Source organism: Mustela nigripes, chromosome 5 (genome assembly GCF_022355385.1).
Source record: "Mustela nigripes isolate SB6536 chromosome 5, MUSNIG.SB6536, whole genome shotgun sequence".
Lineage (NCBI taxonomy): Eukaryota > Metazoa > Chordata > Mammalia > Carnivora > Mustelidae > Mustela > Mustela nigripes.
This window is the reverse complement of record NC_081561.1, coordinates 92,148,288-92,168,352: the sequence shown is the minus strand read 5'-3', so window position 1 is coordinate 92,168,352 and position 20,065 is coordinate 92,148,288. Positions and strand designations below refer to the sequence as shown.

General features: G+C 38.4%; 1 protein-coding gene across 5 annotated transcripts in view; it reads right to left on the bottom strand.

Moving 5' to 3' along the window:
• UTRN (utrophin) overlaps positions 1 to 20,065 on the bottom strand; it is a 501,914-nt gene that overhangs the window by 349,218 nt on the left and 132,631 nt on the right. For all 5 annotated transcript variants that reach the window (XM_059400879.1, XM_059400881.1, XM_059400882.1 and 2 more), the window contains 8 exons: positions 19,905 to 20,055; positions 18,623 to 18,742; positions 16,931 to 17,032; positions 13,807 to 13,914; positions 13,345 to 13,524; positions 12,074 to 12,243; positions 8,399 to 8,522; positions 4,997 to 5,084 (listed from right to left, as the gene is read on the bottom strand). In XM_059400879.1, the coding sequence (XP_059256862.1) occupies positions 4,997 to 5,084; positions 8,399 to 8,522; positions 12,074 to 12,243; positions 13,345 to 13,524; positions 13,807 to 13,914; positions 16,931 to 17,032; positions 18,623 to 18,742; positions 19,905 to 20,055 (1,043 nt within the window). The remainder of the gene's footprint in view (positions 1 to 4,996; positions 5,085 to 8,398; positions 8,523 to 12,073; positions 12,244 to 13,344; positions 13,525 to 13,806; positions 13,915 to 16,930; positions 17,033 to 18,622; positions 18,743 to 19,904; positions 20,056 to 20,065) is intronic.

Sequence of the window (20,065 nt, the reverse complement as noted above, 5' to 3'; positions counted from 1 at the left end):
TTGTTTATTACTGAAGTCCTATAATTTTGTCTCATATATTTGAGAGGTCAGGAATGTAGAAATAATCATGATAGGTAATAATAAATTTTATCACAGTCCTTCCCTGACTATAAAACACATCAAATCATTGCAAATTACACTGAAAAAGTATGGGACATCTACAAAGGAATCTTTATTCCCTTAGGAGAGCAGGCATGTCAAAAGAATGGGCTTAACAACTTTATTATTTGAGTAGGAGAGAGAAAAACAACGGTGCTTTGTAAACATATAGAATCGAAATCCAGGGTAATGAGAGCTCTGAGGAGTAAAGCGGCTGTAAAACAAAAGGTCCTTGGGATCCACAGACGATGCTATCTTAAAAATACTACAGCACACTGCATCCACTGAAAATTAGAAATGCAAACATGATATGATGTAATTTGAATATATCACCCACCTCATGTGCTGAAGTTCACTGGCCAGCATCACATACAGGTAATAGCATATGAGACGCAGGCAAATCACCCACACCACAGCCCAAGTTCATGTATCTCTACTAATAAGGTTATAAATGAAACAAATCACCATTTTCCTGACATACCATCTGAGCAATGGGGATCTAGGCTTTGCATCTGTCGCGTAATTTCTATTCTAGGGGGCAAAGGAATAACATCAGCTACTTCACTTGCACGTCGGGGCAATTTATGCTAACCAAGAAAGAAGATAAAGCTGATAAAATGATGAGATAGAAAATTATCACTACTCATCTAGAAAACAGGCAAAAGGTAGTTTATTCATTATAATATATTACAATTCATTCATTTTGCCTCTTCAAACCAATTATCAATATTTAAATCTCCCTTCCTCTAAGCTTGAGATATTGTAAGTTAGACAGATATCAAGTAATAATTAAAGCATAATTTGCATATCAGGCAAGGAAAACTATGGAAAACTATTGTCTTTTTAAATAATTCTTTCATTTTTTTTAAGATTTTATTTACTTAATTGTCAGAAAGGAGAGTGCTCACCCACAAGCAGGGGGATGGCAGGCAGAGGGGAAGCAGGCTCTCCACTGAGCAAGGAGCCCAATACCAGACTCATCCCAGGACCCCAGGATCACAACCCGAGTCAAAGGCAGATCCATAACTGACTAAACCAACCAGGTGTCCCTAAATTAATTGTTTTGCTCCCAGAGATCCTGAGTTATAAATTTTCTATTTTGATAAAACAACCAACTCTTAAATGACTAATCAAAGGCCCAAATAAATAGACCATCACCTTATTAATTATCTAAAAGGAATAAAACATAACATATTCCTGCCACTTACTTTCACTTGACTTTGCACTTTTCAATCTATTACTGTTAGAATCAAAAAAAATTTACAAAACACAGGACCACCATCGAATTCCATAGGCTAGTCATAATAAACATCATTTCATAAAGCCATATTATCCAAGTTTCCAGCTAGTCTATCTTATTAGTTCACAATCTTTAGGAAAAAGATAGGCTGAACCAATAAAACCAAATATAATAGCCACGAAAGTTGAATGAAACAGATAATTTCATTGTTTAAAACCTTTTTATGCCTCACGGGATACCACAAAACATAATTCAAATGCAGTAGGCAGAAAAGTCCCATCAAACTTCTCTGTGGCAGGGCTTTTGCTGGAACCAGTTTGAGGAAATCAATGATATGATTATTGGAACATCTGTTTTACCAAGGCCTTGTTTTCTAAAGGACTGAACCATTTATCTACAGCCTTACCTAGGCAGACTCTTGCCAAATTACACTCTGTAAAAAAGCTTCCTCTATCTTAATTATCTGTGTTTCAGGGTTTATATCAAATTTCTTAGGGGAAATGGCAGGGGGTATGGTGCAGAGCAGCAAGAACCACCCATCTGTGCTTTCATTTCTGTTCAACATTTCTGGTTTATAAGAGCAGTAGGATTAACAGCACTAAAACCACACAGAGAGAAGTAATATACAAAACTATAAAGTTAAAACAGTGGATAAAATGGGAAGACAGTGGGGAAGGTTTTTAAAAGTCACTTTTATTCTCTAATGCGACATAGACCCTCCTCAAAAAGCAAGAAATTAAACCTAGAACATAGACACCCTATTCAAATCAACACCCCCACTGCCCAGGTCCGCATCCCACCCTAAGCATGTGATTTAAAATAAATAAAATTAGGGGGCGTCTGGGTGGTTCAGTGGGTTAAGCAGCGAGCCCTTGATTTCAGCTTGAGTCATGGTCCCGGGGTCCTGGGATCAAGCCCCCATGTCAGGCTGCATACTCAGCAAGGAGTCTGCTTCAGAATTATCTCTCTCCCTCTCTCTCTGCCTTTCCATCCCACTTCTCTCTAAAATAAATAAATAAATCTTTTTAAAAATAAATAAATAAAATTGGGATCCTGTAATGAATGCATTTCCTCTACCAATGCTCCAAAAACACATGGTAATGCAAAATATAAAGAGTTTCCCATAAAATTAAACAGGTCTACATTATGTCACAAAATTCATTCTGTTATACAGCCATGAATACCATATTCCCCGATATTGTGCTTTGCATTTCACAAGTATCATTTTCACGTGAACTCAGCTTCCCAAGTATGAATTTTTGCAGATGCCTATTCACAGTAAGAACGCATGCAACAACAGCTGTACTCCGCTAGTGAATGCCTCACTTCCAGGGTGAGGAAGCAAAGACACAAATAGATTACACGACTTGCCCAGGGACACAAAACTAGAAGAGGATAGGAGACCCTGAGCTCTCCCATCTCCCATTCTTATGGTAACACACCGCCTCTCACCAACTTCTCCCCCAGGTAGCTTTTCCCACCAGCCTTAGCACCCAAATCCTGCCACGCCACCTAAAAACTGATGCAGAAATGAGGGCCAATTCAATACCGAGACTCTTGAAAGTACCCATGAATGGACTGTGAAACGATTCATGAAGGTGCTGTGAAAGTACACTCACACCAGACAAAGCCTGGTTCCCCAACTGCAATGTTGATGTACAAGTAAGAATCTATGATTGTAACTGACATGAATTCAACACACAATTTACTGTAATTCTCAAAAGAATCGGCATCTCCAGGGAAATTATGGTCTCTCTGTATCTCTAGATCTCTTTATTTTTTTTTAAAGATTTCATCTATTTATTTGACAGACAGAGATCACAAGTAGGCAGAGAGACAGGCAGAGAAAGAGAGGAAGAAGCAGGCTCCCTGCTGAGCAGAGAGCCCGATGCGATGCCGGGCTCAATCCCAGGACCCTGAGATCATGACCTGAGCTGAAAGCAGAGGCTTTAACCCAATGAGCCACCGAGGTACCCCTCTCTAGATCTCTTTAAAGAAATTTTTGAAAGAGTAATTTCCAAGTGGGGTACTCACACCCAGGTAACTAAAACATTAAGCCAGGAGGATTTTTTAATTAAAATAACCATAAATGTCCCGTCTATTTATATTTTTAGAAAAGAAATAATTGAGCAGTACTAACACCTATGGATTGATAGTGGTATATTTGAATAATTTCCAAATAAACGGACATATATGGACACACCCATATTTTTGTGTAAAATGTGTCTATGTGTGTGTGCCATTGTGTGTGTGTGTATGTGTATGCATAATTTATTCACAAATTTTTTAAAAGCAGAGGTAAAAATAATCTAAAGTTTTTAAAAAATGTGATTTTAGGGAGAGGATGACTGAACCATAAAGGACACTAGGGAACTTTCTGGAGAGATGGAATTTTTCTATATACTGTTACGTGGGTATGGGTTTGTCAAAACAGCACAATTAAGTTCCATGTATTTCAATGTAAATAAATTTTACTTTCTCTTTTTAAAAAGATTTAATTATTCATTTTAGAGAGGGGAGACACATGAGTGGCAGAGATAGGGGGCAGGAGGAGAGGGACGAGCAGACTCCCTGCTGAGCTAGGAGCCCAATGCAGGGCTCAATCCTGAGGTTATGACCTGAGCTGAAATCAAGAGTCAGACATTTAACTGACTGAGCCACCCAGGTTCCCTGTAAATTGTGCTTGTTAAAAAACTATAAACAATAATAATAACAACAAGGGGGTGAGGAATACGTAGAGGTATAGATAATTCAAGAATGGCAGAATATCATTAATTACTGAAGCTGGGTAATTGCTACAAGGAGGAGTTTCATTACAATGTTCTGTTTGTGTCATACATTATTTATATTTTCCAGAACAAAAAGTTAAAAAATAGAAAGACTGAAAATCACTCACTGAAGATTCTTGTCGAACTAATATTCCTAATTCTGCCTTGGGTATCTGTGACTTATGTCAAAGAATATTGCAGAAGACCTCCAAAGCATTTACCATCACTGGAATAAGGCATAGGACTCACAAGAAAGGTCTTTCAGAGCTAGACCAAAGAAAGTATCATATGCAAAACTGACAGCAAAAATATTCATCTTTCCACTCCCCTGAGTCACTGAGGGCTAATGGCAAAGGAAAAAAAGTCCTTAAATACAGGTAAAAATTTCAAATACAAGTAACACCTTATCAAATTTAAGTATAAAAAAAATCTGTAGTAAATTAACATATTAATTTGGAAGTGATCAAAAATCTAATAACCTTAATGAATTTACCTTAATGTAACTTCATTTCCCAAATATCACAAAAGTAAAATTTTCTGTTGCCACCCCTCTTCAAAACAAATTCCCAATATATAACCCTAAAGAAGGAGATTTTAAAATCTTCCACAGCAATCTTCAACTGCTCTGCTAAGCTATCGGAGTTTTAGGTTGTCTCTCTATAAAAGCAGAACAACTTCTCTTTTATCTGTTTTATAGAACAGCTTCAGCGCATAGGATTTCATTTGAAAACAGATTCTGTTACCTAAAACAATTTCGAAAACCACTTTTTTAGGGGAAAAAAGGGAAGAAAGGCTAAGGTGCAAAATAAATATATAATTTGTCAAACTGTAATTATTCAATGCTACCATCTAAAACACATTAAAAAAAATAAATAATCAAGGGTCTCACCTTTCCCCATTTGCTCCAAAAGGATTTGTCCTGTTTGGTTTAATTCTTCCAGTCTGGGGCTTCTTTCTGTCTGTTCTTTTTCCAATCCCTAGAAATAAAATTCGAATATAAGAATACCACAAACTTTCTTCTCAAATAATGAAATGTTCACACTATTGTAAGTTTCAGGGTTTGTGTCCCTCCCACATTCTCTTTCAGTGTTATAGTCAAAGTTGACATAGGAGAAATACTGTAAGACAAAACTATGCTATTCCAAGCTACCCTACAGAATACCAAAGCTGATTAAAATTCAAAAGACAAATTTAAATAAATAACATAAAAATTTGATTACTGAAAAAACTTTGATTACTTTTAAAAAGAAAAAAATTGTACAATTGTGAGTTCCTATCAAGAGGAAAGAATTAATTAAAAAAGGAGGAAACAATTAAAATTAGTGTTTTAGATCCAGGACATCTATTTGTATACATAACCTCAGTGTTTATGCCACACAATAAAAAATAACTGTTAAGTGAAATGAGCTGAATATTCTATGACAGAGATCACTGGGCAAAAATTAATTAACAAGAAAAATAGAAACATTTGAGCCTTGATATTATTTGTTGGTATCATATTAAATTTAGGATCTAATGTAAACTTCAACCACAAGCATAGTTCATACATAATTTTAAACTATGATAATATGCTTTGGGACCCAAACTAAAGCATTTTGTTCCTCAAGTTTGAAGAGTGGCTCTTAATTTTAATATTTATGTCTCTATGGTTTGATAGTCTCAATGTCCCTAATATCTCAAAGACAAGGAAGACAAAAGCTTTCCAGAATAGTAAGAAAGGTTGAACAAAATCATGAAGACATACAAACACGTGTACGCATAAACAGTCGGTATTTGAAATTTCTCCCACTCCCCAATTCACAACTGATCAAATTAACTACGCAAACAGTGCCCATAAGAGCACAATCAAAACTTCTAAGGCAACCGTATCATTTCAACCAGACAACCCAGAGAAGAACCCCACTTCTAACTTCTGTGCATATAAGCACTATCCAGTAAACTGTCCTTCTTTGATCTGTATAACTTCAATGTGACTATTTTATAGTCAAAGATGAAGACATAACAAGAGATTCAAAGAAACACCACTTGTTTTGTTAAACGAAGTATCAATGCAAAAAGTCACCAAACTAGAGAAGTATTGCCTGTTCTGTGCAAACTGATTTGTGGTGATGACAGACTGAATGAGGGAATCTCCCCCCGCCCCTCCGTGTGCCATCAGTTGGAACAAGGTAGTCCTTTACTAACACACAATTAAGCTGCTCTTTCCCCAATTTGCAAGAAAAATTAGAGATTAAAGTGATGGTGAACTTTTCTTCATTTTACATTTTTCCAACCCTCTCGGCATCTATCACTACTTGTCGAAAACAACAAAATAAGGGAACTTATAAATATGAAAGGAAAACATGGGAACTTCCAATCATGCCTCACACTAAAAAACACAGTCCTTATTCTTATCCCTTTGAATATTATAGTAAAAAAAATCTAGGAGTAAAACTGTTTCTACGTCACAGGATGGAATTTAACTTATTAATATTTTCTGGAACTTGTTCCATAAAGATCACTGTAATTTCCACATTCTCTGCCTTTGAGAATCCGGACGTTAAATGCTTATTAATCTCATCTATTGGTTTTTCAGCACTACAAAATGAGAAGCCTACAAAATGATGCAACACAGCTCTTCCCCATACAGAGGGCTCAGATAATGGTGCTTCTAGGCTAACAGCCTCCCACATCCCCTTTTCCACAGCCATCACTCCCTCCTTCCATCAGCCAAGAACTTTGCTGAGTGCTGAAAATAGAGGGTTCAATGGGAAATTATCCTCACTTCTTCTAAGCACTCGCAGGCAGGCATAGAAACAAGTAATGACATAAATGTAATAAGGGCTTTCACAGAGGTGTGGTCAAAGCAACATGGAAGTCCAAAGATGAACCACTTAAATCGTCCTAATGAGGCTAAAAGCAGCTTACTGGCTGGAGTGGAGGGCTTTTCAGCCACACAGCACAAAGGCTTAATAAGGGCCATTCTTAGCATGGAAAACAGCACGTGTGGTGAAGGCAGGGAAGTGAGCAAAGAGCAGGATTCGGGAGGGCTGAAGCTCTGGGTGCACATCAGGGCCATGTGGATTTCAGCCCTGTTGCAGTGGGAAGCCATTAGTTAGCTGCCACCATGGAAGCCACCTGATCAGATTACTTTAGAAGCATCACTGGCCACAGAAGCCAAGGACTGTGAGAGTATAAGAAGAAAGGAAGGGTGAACCGTGGCAAATGCTGCAGAGGCAGCAGGTCGGAGGAGCAAACAAATCCATCCTTTGGATCTGGAAACCAACGGTCAACGGTGCCCTCTAAATAAAAGCACTGATAATGCAAGGACAGGACAGGAGTCGGTCTGAACTTCTCACCCAAACATAAGTTGACCAGGGTCTGACTCCAAACCGCCTCTCCAACCTGAACTCTCTACTATCTTACACACACACCTGGCACTAAAAGAACAACAAAAACGAGCACAATCCAGGTGTCCACTTCCATGCCTCTGCTCAGGGCACCCCTGCCAGCTGGGCCTTCTGGTCCCAGTGTGGGGCTACCTCACCCTCTGGACTTCCCCAATGAAAACAGAGACCACCACAGCCTTGGGCTCCTCTCAGCCCCCATAGGAACACCGCTTTCTGGCTTACATCCCTGATATTTACACACATCTCGTTTTGGAAATGTTCTCCAAAATCTTCACAAACTCGGTCACCGATGTAGACAAGACTACATACACACTTGCTCTAGGTGTCCAAACACTTCGTGAAAGGATGCACACACACCTAATGAACACCAAAGATTTAAGTCACTATAATCTCCTGTCACAATTTACAGTAACACGCATGAGATACAAAGTAGCAGAGTTAAGATCCTATATATTTTCACAGTGTTTATTTTTTTTTAAATATGTCTCTTTCCTAAAGAAGGTATATTGAAGGGATTTTGAGATTTGAAATCATTTGTTGTATTCAGAGTGCAAAATATCTTCAGCATACACAAAGTCATAGACATATTAGGGACTAGATTAAGGGAGACCTAATCAAGGTAAAAAATAATACTAATAACTGGATCACACCTTAGAAGCATTCTGTCCTGCACATCTCAGAAGTTAGGGGGGAAGGGGCAAAAAATCCCTCCCTCCACACAAGGATCTGATTGCCAGCCAGCTTGATTGATTCACAATTTACTACAATGTTCTAAAAGCTACCTTACAGCTACATTTATTTTACAGAAAGCCTTTGGATCCCATCACACCTTTATGTCAACAGCAAATCAAACCCTCAGTGAAATATTTTATTCACAAGGATATTTTTGTTTTATATTTTACCTTCAACTTCTTTTTCATTTCTGAAGTTTCTTGCATCTTCTTATACCCTTTCATCTCTGCAGCCTGAATGGCAGTCTTTGATTTCAAAATGTAGTTCAACAGCTCTGCACTTACAGCATCAAACCTGATTTAAGATTCAGATGTTACTGTTTGTCATTCCTATTCTTCTATTGTTTCACTTGGCTCAAGAAACAGAGCCATCAAAACACCCACCAGGCACATGTTCAAAATATGCCTCCAAAAAAAAAAAGACATCATAGACATAGAGTAACCAGGCAAAGTAAAATCACACATTTACATTAAAAGTTTGAAAAGAGGAATAATATTGTCACGTTAATAAATAATTTTTAACTGAATAACTTTAAACTTTGTAAGAAATCATTTGCATTTGTATAAACTCCCTTGGATAATGGAAAATATTTGATTGGAAAATAAAAGGAAAAAGCAGGTACAGATATTCTTAAACTAATGTCTCCTTTAATTACACATAATTACTGAGTTCAGTGTATGCCAGGCACTGGACTGGGCTCTTGATATGAAGGTAACTCAGACACAATCCCAGCCTTCATGGTGCTTCCTGTCTCGTTGGAGTAATGGAAAGTACAGGTAAATCACAAGAGAACTTGCCAGGTGCTAATGCCAGGAATTCACCATAATGGCTCCTAATTCAGTCAGGGAGGGATGGCTTCCTGGAGCACAACAGAGGTACTATGCCCAGGAGTTTTCCTTGCAAAGGGAGAACAAAGACAAGGAGGACCACACTGAGAACAGCAAGCAGCTAGGCGTGGCTGGAACAGTGAGCACTAGACAGGCAAGGACCACTGCCAGCATGGCAGAGAGCCACACCAACCCACTCCTGGAAGGCTCTGCAAGACAGATTAAGGAGTCTGGGCACAACCAAAGGGCAACACAGAGCAGGTGAAGGCTTGAAAACACAGGACTGGCATGACTGTGTTCATCCTCTAGAGCTCACTGTGCAGAAAAAATAAAGAGAGACAAGACCAGAGAGGAAAGCAGGCTGTGGTAGTCCCGGGACCCAGAACAGAGACGTGAGGATGGAAGGAAAAAGGGGACAAACCCGAAAAAGCCTGTGGAAACCACCATGAGCAGGGGCAAGAGGGGAGCACTCCCTGATCGCTGGCCACATACCAGGCCCTTTGCTAAGTGTTCTGTGTCTATGCTTAACTCAAGTAATCCTCACAACAACCCTGAGATGCCTAGACTATTATTATCCCTTTTAATGCCAGAGAAATGGAGCTCATGGACGTTTTAAATAATGGCCCCAGGCTCCAAAGCTATAACTGGTAGAGCTCGGTGGGTCCTCCTCACCAGGACTCTACTCACAGGACTCCTCAAAACAACTGCTGGGGATTTTTAGGAACTTGAAGGTGAGCACAGGTTGTCTGGTTCTTTTGGGGAAAGACCTTCAAGTGTTTCTGGTGAATTATGACTATTTGGTTTTTACAGAGCGGCAATGGTCTCAGGTCATGTTAACAGAGATCCCCATCAGAGGAAAGAATTGTCCCTCCAAAGCTTGAGCTGATAAAAACAGTCACCAGCAGCACCAAGAGAAGAGCAGGGGGGAAGTAAACTGCCATTTCTGAAGCAGGTTTTATAAATTGTACTGAGCTCACATCTGCTCTGACAGCCCATTTTAAGACAAGCTAATAGTGGTTTCTACCGGAGACTGACAGCATTAAAGGGTCTGGAAAGCATGTCACACTTACGATGGTTAGGGAGACTTTACTCTGAAGGCCCACAGCAATGGGAATATGAAACTCCTCCCATACTGACGAGGCACCATACTGAAGAGAGCTGGTGGGACTCTATATCGCCCCAGAAAGCAGAATTAGCCCTCATGGGTAGTCGTGAAGGGGAGGGACTTGGGCTCCCCGTAAAAATAACCTAATAATGAGATCTCATTGCCCTCTATCACAATGAACTGGACATACAAAAGCTTCTATTTGTCCAGGAATTAACTGCATCAATCAAATCATGGACTGGAAGACTATGGTACTCACAGTTGGTTGCCCAACCCACAGCCACTCCCCTCCCCAACTTCCCTCTGTGGTCCAACTCCCCCAGAACGCAAATAAAGAGACCAAAGAAGCCAGACAGTCTCAGCCTCCCATGCACCCAAGCTGGGGGCAAGTGACTGAATCCTGGCCATTGAGACAGCGGGAAAAGTTAACCAATACCTTCTGGCAAGATCTTTCTCCCTGATTTGGAAAAAAAAAAGTCAAATAAGGAAAAACTGCCCCTCCTAAATATATATCAGGTTCTACAAGGATGCTCTTCCCAGTGCTCCAGCAGTGTCTTGGGAGCACCAGAGGACACGCATGATGGTGAAAGGCAACATCCTCGGAAAGGCCCTATGGTAGGAGGCTGAGCCCCACCATCGCATCCAAATGCCCTGTCTCCGGACTTCCTGTAAGAGAACTGATGTGAGAGAATTGATGACCTCATTGTTGAGGCCACCTTTGGTACAGGATTCTGTTGCCTGCAGCAGAAGGACTCTCTACAACAGGCCCATGTGTGAGATTTTATAGCTCTGCACCCTTAGTTTTTTACAACGTTCCCTGCTTCCAAATGCACCAAGTCAGCACCGGAGAGACACAGGGCCAGATCTACTGGGCCAAAAATAAACACCCGGGGAAGAAAAGACCTGTGGCAATATTCACATCAGGAGCTTCTTCTTCCTGTGCTGCCTCGACCTCAACAAGTAGTGTCCGCAGCCGCTGCCTGCACCTTGGGGGTCCTCCAGGCCCAGCAGGGAGAGGCTGGTAGGAGGCAGACACACAGCCTTATTATCAAAATGAAAAGCATCCAGTAAAATTGGAATCCCACTTCATCTAACAGAAGCTACATTGGGGAAATCATACCATTTTTATTCAGGCCCCAAATAATTCCCCATTTATCCCAGCACCAGGATTCTCCCATAGAAGGGAGAGACTAGAAGGGCTGATTTACAGCTCGGCTGCTCTGGGGCAGGTGAGGTCTGTTACCGGGGTGTCACACAGCCCAGCTCCACAGCGTAGCTGCCATATAGATGCTCAATTTCTATCAGATGAGATTAGTCCTTTTCTAAAGAGTCTGAGTTTCCTCTGAATCAATAAGACAAAAAAAAAAAAAAAGACATTTTATGTCAAAGATGGATCTTTAAGCCAAGCCTAAAGAATGTGTTCATGAATCTGACAAAAGAATTGAAAAAGGAGGAAAATGTGAAAAAAAAAAAAAAAAAGAATGAGGGGAAAAAAGGAGACTACAAAGGAATGACTTCCCTGCATTTAGTATTTTTTGGCAAGAGGAGGAAAGGAAGTACAAAGAATAAGGAGATCTTTCTAAAGAAAAACCGCCAGGGTTCTCACAAGGAAAGAAAGAAGGAACAGGCAATCACGGGCAATCCTAGCCTCCCAAGGTAGACACGGGAAATGAAGAAGCAAGGGTTCTGTCACACAGTTTTCCAGACTGAACACAGGATAAATACGATCACCTGAGACATTCAGATGCTTAGCCAGCGCGGAGGGGAGCAGTCAGAAGCCTCAGGGGTAAGGAGAGGTTCAGCAACTGAGTTTCCATAATAATAATTACATCTAAATTTGCATAGAATTAGTGATGAGTACAGATACATGATGTGCCCTAGTGCATTTGGAAAATGTCTCTATCCCTTCTCACTTTTTCTTAGCTTCGACATCCACAGGAGTCTGTCTCTTCTTTGGGGGAGGGGGCGGCGGCAGTTCTTGCTTAGATCTTTTCGTAGTTACTTGTTCTCTTACGCGGACCGTCTCCAAAAGATCCTTCTGAGGAATCTGGGACATCCCCAGTTTTGCCACAGCCTGAGTCACCTGCAGGATAAATCAGCCAGACATTTTACTGTGTTGTCACAGCTTTACTGGACTATAATTCACACGCTGTCCCGTTCTCCCTTCAACAGTACGCTGTTCGGTAGTTACCGTATGTTCAGAACTGTGCGAGCATTCCCCACCTTCTCACTGCGGAATAGTTTTATCATTTCCCCAAAAGAAACTCCATTCCCATTAACAGTCCACCCTGCCCATCCAACTCTTCCCCCAGGCCCTGCTGATGACTAACCTCTTTTATTATCTCTATGGATTTGCCTATTTGGGGTGTTTCACATAGAGAGAGTTATAGTACATTCAATCTTGTGACCAGCGTCTTGTGGTTAGCATAATATTTTCTTTCTAACATTTTATTTATTTATTTGCCAGAGAGGGAGAATGAGCACAAGGAGGGGGAATGGAAGGCAGAAGGAGAAGCAGGCTTCCCACTGAGCAAGGAGCCCGATGCGGGGCGCAATCCCAGGACCCTGGGATCATGACCTGAGCCAAAGGCAGACACTTAACCGAAGGAGCCACCCAAGCATCCCTTGCATAATATTTTCAAGGTTCATTCACACTGTAGCATGTGTCAGTACTTCATGATTTTAACCCTCAAATAATATTCCATTGCATGGATATACCACCTTCATTTATCCATCCTTCTATGGATGGGACATTAAGCTGATGCACTTCTGCGCTATTATAAATAATGCTATGAATATACGTGTACAAACCAAAGTTGTATATTTTATCAAATCACTAGTATATATTTTTAAATTAATAAGATTAAGATTTAAAGATGATTTAATGGATTCATGTCTAAGCAGCATCAGTTTACTAAGAGTTAACTTACTGGATATTAGATTTTCTGACGATCTATTAAAATTTACTTCAAAAAACGAAAGATTTTTCACAAGTCAATTTCTCAATTTTATAGTAAGCCAGGTATAAGGAATCTACTTTTTAGTTTGCAGTTTATCTACTATTCTTTTATTTCTAAATACTAAAATACTAAAAATTAAATACTAAAATTTCTAAAAACTAAAACTAAACTGAACATTTAATTTTTACTTCATGGCACAACATACAATCCAAAGCAAAAGGTACCTGGTTGGAGGAATCTTCGAGTCTCTGAACCAAAAAATCCCATCTCTGAGTTAGTTCCTCTGAGTCACTGTTGATCTTCTTGGATGCCCTGGGATTATCAAGTAATTGACCCACATCCTGGCCAATCTCACTTAGCTGATCCAATGCTTGACGTTTCATTTCCATGTCTTCCTTCAAAATCTAGTATTTCAAATATTTATTAGAAGACTCCCTCTTAAAAGGACTCTATATTTCTGCCCCCTCATCAGGAAATGCAAACATACATTTTATAGTAAAATTTACTTGCTATGCAGTTCACTAATGTTAAAATCTAAGATTCCCGGTTCTGGATCATTACATGGCAGTGTTCTAGTGCTGCATAAGGATCCATAACCTGTATTCACTAAACCACGTTAACCAATGACAGAAAACACTAAAATGTCACAGGCTTATAGCACAGATGTTGACAGCAACACCACTTACAGCCAGTCGTCGAATGCTGACACTTAGTTCCTTTTGGTCTTTGAAGTTGCTCGTCTGGACTTTATTTAAAGCCTCTTCTTTTTCAGTTAGCCAAGCTTTCAACAAGCACTACAAATAATCACAAAAGTCAGAATTATATTTGGAGAATCGTTTGGTTATTCAATTCAATAGAGTTCCCAAGTCTCTAATTTTCATGCTAGTTGAGGCTTCACTCCACCTAGGGTAGGAAAGACTTCAAACACCCAATCTCGAGACATGCATGGCCTAGAAATACATCTTTCTTTAAGATATTATCCTTCTTAGATTTGCAACAGATCAATCTGACGTTAGCCCCCACATCTGGGTAATTAAACCTAATTCTCAGGGAGGTAGGCGGATCTAAAAGGCTAAAATCCAATTACTATCCAAATCTCCAAAGGAATCACCTTATAACTCTCAAGAGGCAGGACAAAACTTAGGAATTGTCCTCACCCAGCACAGCATTTTAGGGAGGAGAGAGAGATAAGCTATTATATGTCTAAGATTACTTGGTTAGTTAATGAGAGAAACAGATCAAAGACCCACACCCCAAAGCCAATGGTTTTTCCACAGCATCATTCAAGAAAATCACAGTAATGCTCCAGGTTCAACAGCAATTGTGATTAGAAGAGAAAATTTAAGGATAGTCCAAAGCCAACATAAAGACATTTAAACTGCATTGGCCAACATGAAGAAGATGTTCAGTAATGCAGAAAGAGAAACTTGAAAGAGAGATGGAAAACCACATGGCTGCTTTGGGATAATTCTTCCCACAATACAATTATATGTAGCAGAAGCTCTTTTCTATATAGTTGAAGGAAAAAGTCTTGGTTCTGTGTTAGTAGTAGAATCAATTCTTTCTCTAACTATTTTATTTATTTTCCTCTATATTACACACACACACACAAAAATGAACATTAGGAAATTAAATGGCAAACAGGGATCCTGTCCTCAATATAGTAAAGGGGTAAGATATGCACATAAGGAACTATGGCAAAATTAAGTGCAGATATTACTATATATATGTATATATTGTATGTATATGTATGTATGTATGTATATGTATGTATATGGTTTTTATTACCAAATTAAAAAGTATATATACATATATATAGCTTATTTTATATTTCTAATATATAATATTTATATAATATAAATATAATATTATATAATTGTGTCTGCACTATATTTTAATTTGGGAATTAAATACACACACACACATTAAATGTCATACAGTTCCAAAGAAGAAGAGATGACTTCTAGTTTTAGGATAGTGGGGGAGGGAGAGGTAGTTTATAGACAACTGCATTCCTTGAGGAAGAGGAGAGCTCAAAAATGAAAAAAACTGGTAAAATGACATTCCCTAGCAGATACCACCCCTTAAGTGAAAACAGAGAAGCCAGAAAACAAACAGAATACATTCACTCTTTCAAAAACACGAAAACAAAAGAATGCAAACCATGAGGAAGCTACAATGTGCCATGCATTGGGAAAAGAACAGTGAAAAAGAACCAGCACTACTCTCATGGCACTGACAGTCTAAGAATGGGCTACAAACTGGGAAATCAGGGTTTGCACCTGGGGACATGGAAGGATGGAGGGAAAACTGAAGTTGGAAAGGTAGGTTGAAGTTCTTTATAGAATACCCTGCATGCCACACTTAAACTTGGCCTGTCCTGCATAAGTATGGAACGAATTCTCGAGCCCATTTCTAACTGTTGCAAAGCCTCTATAACCAAGTAAAAGATAGTTTCCTTAAAGATTTTTAAACTCAGATTCAGGTTATTTAGTCTCACCATGCAAAAGCAAGTTATCTGAATATTAAGTACCAACGTTGGTTCCAATTCTACATCTTAACAAGATTCTCCATCCCTAACACTAGCAGAAAGCCACTCAGAGGTTAGTTTTAAATCTAAATACAGATGGCCAAACTACTAGTCATTCCCTATTTTTAAAAATTTTTATTACCAAATTAAAAAGTATTTCTGAATTTTAAATTATTTTACTTAGTATAAGAGGAACACAATGGTTTTCTCTAGCCATCAATGTGTCCTACTGTCATTACTGAAGTGAAATTTAATTATTCTCTGTGACTCTTTAGTCTGAATACAAGGGCTCAAGTAAACATAAACATTTATATAGTGAAACGAAAATATGTCAGAAGTCAGAATGTCAGGATTCTTAATAAGAAAATTCTGGCCAAAGACTGGGGGCAGGAGGTAGTGATTAACAATTTATACTGAGAAAATTTTGCAACCTACTTTTTAAGATGTTCTCTCTGCCACCATATTTAGTAAACCACAAAACATCACACACTTGTTTTTATCCCTTGAAAAGAATATACTCGCTTTTTGTGGATGGAAATGAAATGCATTTAAAAGAATCTAAATGGACACTGAAATGTGGGAATAAAGTATCTGCTTATTTTCTAAAACCACAATGTCTGACATTTTGGGAGAAAAGTTTTGCTTATTTGTATTCTGTTTTGATGGTTGCTCTTCTGGAAGGATGGAGGGTGGGCAAAGGGCCACACTTCTGACTGAAAACGTCAGTGGCAGCTTTTTATTTATCAGAGCCAAAAGTTCATTTGTCATAGTAATTCTTAATGGAAAAAATAGAGTATTAACCCAGTATTAAATGATGGTGTTGCTAAATAATATTTTCCTGTTAATTTCAGTAGTTTATCTTGGTTAAAAATCAAGAAAAACTGTGATTTAAAATTCATAAAACATTGAGTGGATTCATTTATGAATTATTTACTGAGCTAAATGTGCTAGGCACTACTATGTTGATAAAAGTTCAAACACAATATCCAACACAAATACAATAAGAAATCATAATCATGAAAGTAGAATGTCTACATAATAACATAACGAACACATCAAATTAAGTGTTACTACCATGAAGCCATATAATATGATTTCTATGAATAAGTTACTTGATTGGTTATAAAATGCATGCACAGAAATCTGATTTTGAAAATAATAAATATTGTGTATTTTCATTTCAAAGGAAAGTAAACAAGATAAGTTTATCATAATACCATCATTAAATATAGGTTACTTTTCACCATCTGTCACACCCATTATGGCTAACAGTTTCATACCTGTTCTTCTAATAATTCCTGCCACAACATATTGATTTCTTGTAACCTATTCCAACGTTCCTCGGTCCAACGGCACACTGCTGTCCAGCGTTCACCAAGTTTCTAGTAAAGGAAGAAACCATCCTTTGTCAATAGAATCTTAAAAGATAGTTACAATGATCCTTAAAGAAATTAATGACATCCATTGCTCTTTACTACAGAGTAACAATTTATAAAAAATATTTTTAATAAAAATTGCTTTAAAATAGTACAGATGAATCCTATAAATTTATAGATGAGAAAAACTAATTTCCAAAGAACTTAACTGTTTTGTATTACCTAGTTAGAAAGTGGTACAGTTAGAACTCTGTTCTTTAACTTTTGACTCCAAATTCCTGCTCTTTCCGTATCAGTGGTTTTTATATGATAATTTGACATTTTTCACATACCTTCAGAACAGAGCATACATATCTACTTTTTGTGCTTCAAATTTTTCAGGCTGTAATTATCTTTTCAAAAAAATTCATTGCATCAATTAACCACCTTTTACATGCCAAGAAAATTTTCATATGGAATACCAAAAAGGAAAAAAAAAAAATTAACCTTATAAAAACTGTTTTGAGTTTCTGTAAGATTTTTTAAAATGCTCAATTGATTTGTTCTGTTTATAGTACACAAAAATCAGGAACAGAATCTTAGGAGTATTAGCAATGCTAAATGAATAAATTTGATTGTTTAAAAATCATTTTTTATGATGACTTTTCCAACACATTATTTTATTACCACTTTCTAAATAATGATTAACAAATGTTACATTTAATTTCCACATTACTTACATGTTCAAGGAATTATTTAATTCATATTATATTACTTCAATATTTAATACCAGAGTAAGCTTTGTAGAAAGCAAAGAGTAGAGAAGTTAGAGCCAAAAGACAGGACTCCAGTCTTGGCATGAAAATTCATTGCCTACTTAAATCTCAGTGGCATCACATGAATCTCCATCCCCTCACTGTTAAATAGGCAAGATATGAATGCCTAGCTCTCAGGTTACTGTAATAAGTAATGTTCCACCAAAAAGTCACAGAACCACCGGCCAACTTTAAATGTTATAAAAGAAAAAGAATTTCAAATGATAAGATTGTAGTCTGAAAGTGATTGAAAAACATTTGGCATCACCATATTGGGTAATCCAAATACTGTTCAAACAAAATAGCAAAAAATCTCTAATTAAAGACTTGTGAAGATACACTATAGCCTTTGTGCAAAAAGCAGCTATTTTGGGGTTCCCAAAACTGTTGTTGAAATTCATGCACTGATCTGAAGAAGCAGGGATATTTAACCCTGCACAGCTGTCTCAAACTTCAACAGGCATATAAGTACAGATCCACTGGGCCCACTCCCAGGGATTCAGGTCTGTGTGGAGCCCGGGAATCCACATTTTAACAAAGTCCTCAAGCTGTTTCCATTTTGCAGGAGGAAGCTGGGGACCACAAGCAGCCCTGCCCGTCCACCCCCCAAGGGCAAGAAGAAAGTAAAGATCCTGAGTACCCCTATTGAACCCACAGCTAGGGGAACCCAACTGGGAAGTTCAAACTAAAGGTTAGCATCTCCTCTAAATGAACAGTGAGACAGGACCTGAAGAACAGGGGTGCCAAATCAGGGTTTCAGACCACAGGGTCCTTGAGAATAGCCCATCTCCAGGGTCCATACCTGTAACTGATCTTCAAGAACAGCAGTGGCACTCTCACCACTATTTTCATCAACAATCACCACCATGTGCGTTAGTGAATTTACCTTCACCTGTTCAGCCTCAAGATCATTTTGCAAACGCTAGGGAAAAAAATTAAGATACACCATTATTTCTACTCTCTTCACATTTACCTATTTAAAATCCACTCACCTGCCAAGAGTAATTAAGGACACTTAATGAGGCATCGTGTTTAAACTTCCCGTCATTACTCTAAGTGTTCTACTAATGAAACAAGCCCCTTAACATTTTTACATTTCATCATCATGAACCAAAGCAGGTTGAAAATGTAGTGCCATAACAGATCGTAAAGGGGATATCATCACTCTTAATAAAAGTTCTGGCAAGAAAAAAAAAAAAAAAAAAGTGGAACCCAGGGCTTGAGTGAATACAAAAAAAATTAAGGTAAGAACATAGAATTCCTAAGACAAAAAAAAAATAGTACAGAGTCAGATCACTTTAGTGCAGCATAACGTAAGGTGAGAGGTACTAGAATGGGATCTGAAAGTCAGAGGCCACTCCAATTAGCTATGCAGGAAAGCAATTCAGTATATACAGACCCCTTCCACTCTCCTCTTTTGCATGGGAAAAGCATGATAGGTTATTCGACTTTTCCATGTAGGTAATTTATTTAAATGCTACCAACAGTGTTGTCAAATGCCTCGAGTCATGTTTAATGTATCCTTAAGGTTTTATCTATCAGTTATCTAGCTATTCCACTAAAAAATAAAACTCTTCAATTTGCAGAGAAGCTCTTTTACTCTTCCTTTCCCTGACTATGAAAAGTTATCTTCTAAATTTGTGACCAGATTATATTGTCTACCAAATTTCGATTCCTTGTCTGGTGCCTGATACTCTCCTCTATCACAGAAGAAACATAGCTTTCGTTAAAGGATTAGGTCCAGATAAATCTGAGGGTTTGCCTCATTCCCCACACCCTGCATTAATTCCAATACACTAGAGTCCTTAGCCACTCAGACGTCCAAAACAAAAACCCTTAAGAGCCTTACGAACACTAAGTCCTTTCATAAGAAAACTACACAGACTTATGTAAGATTGTACCTGCACTGTCATCCCTGGCTTAGGGTTTAGAAAAGCCACACACTCTGTGTGTTTCTATCACTGAATAAAAGAGAACACTGAAGAAGTATCCCGTCTCTGCACAAATCACAGAAGCCCCTGAGAAGGCTAAGTCCTGCCTTTTCATATATGATAAGATATAAAAGAAATATGAGCCAGATTTACTTTATGATCTTCCAGCAGCTTTTGTAGGGATTTTAAATCATCATCCAGGGGGCAAGTTTCCATCTTTTGAATGCGTTCTTCTGTGAGCGTTAACCAGGCGGACAGCTGCTGCAACTGCTTCTTTTGTAGCTCCATCAATACATCGTGCAGCCTGGCCGGGG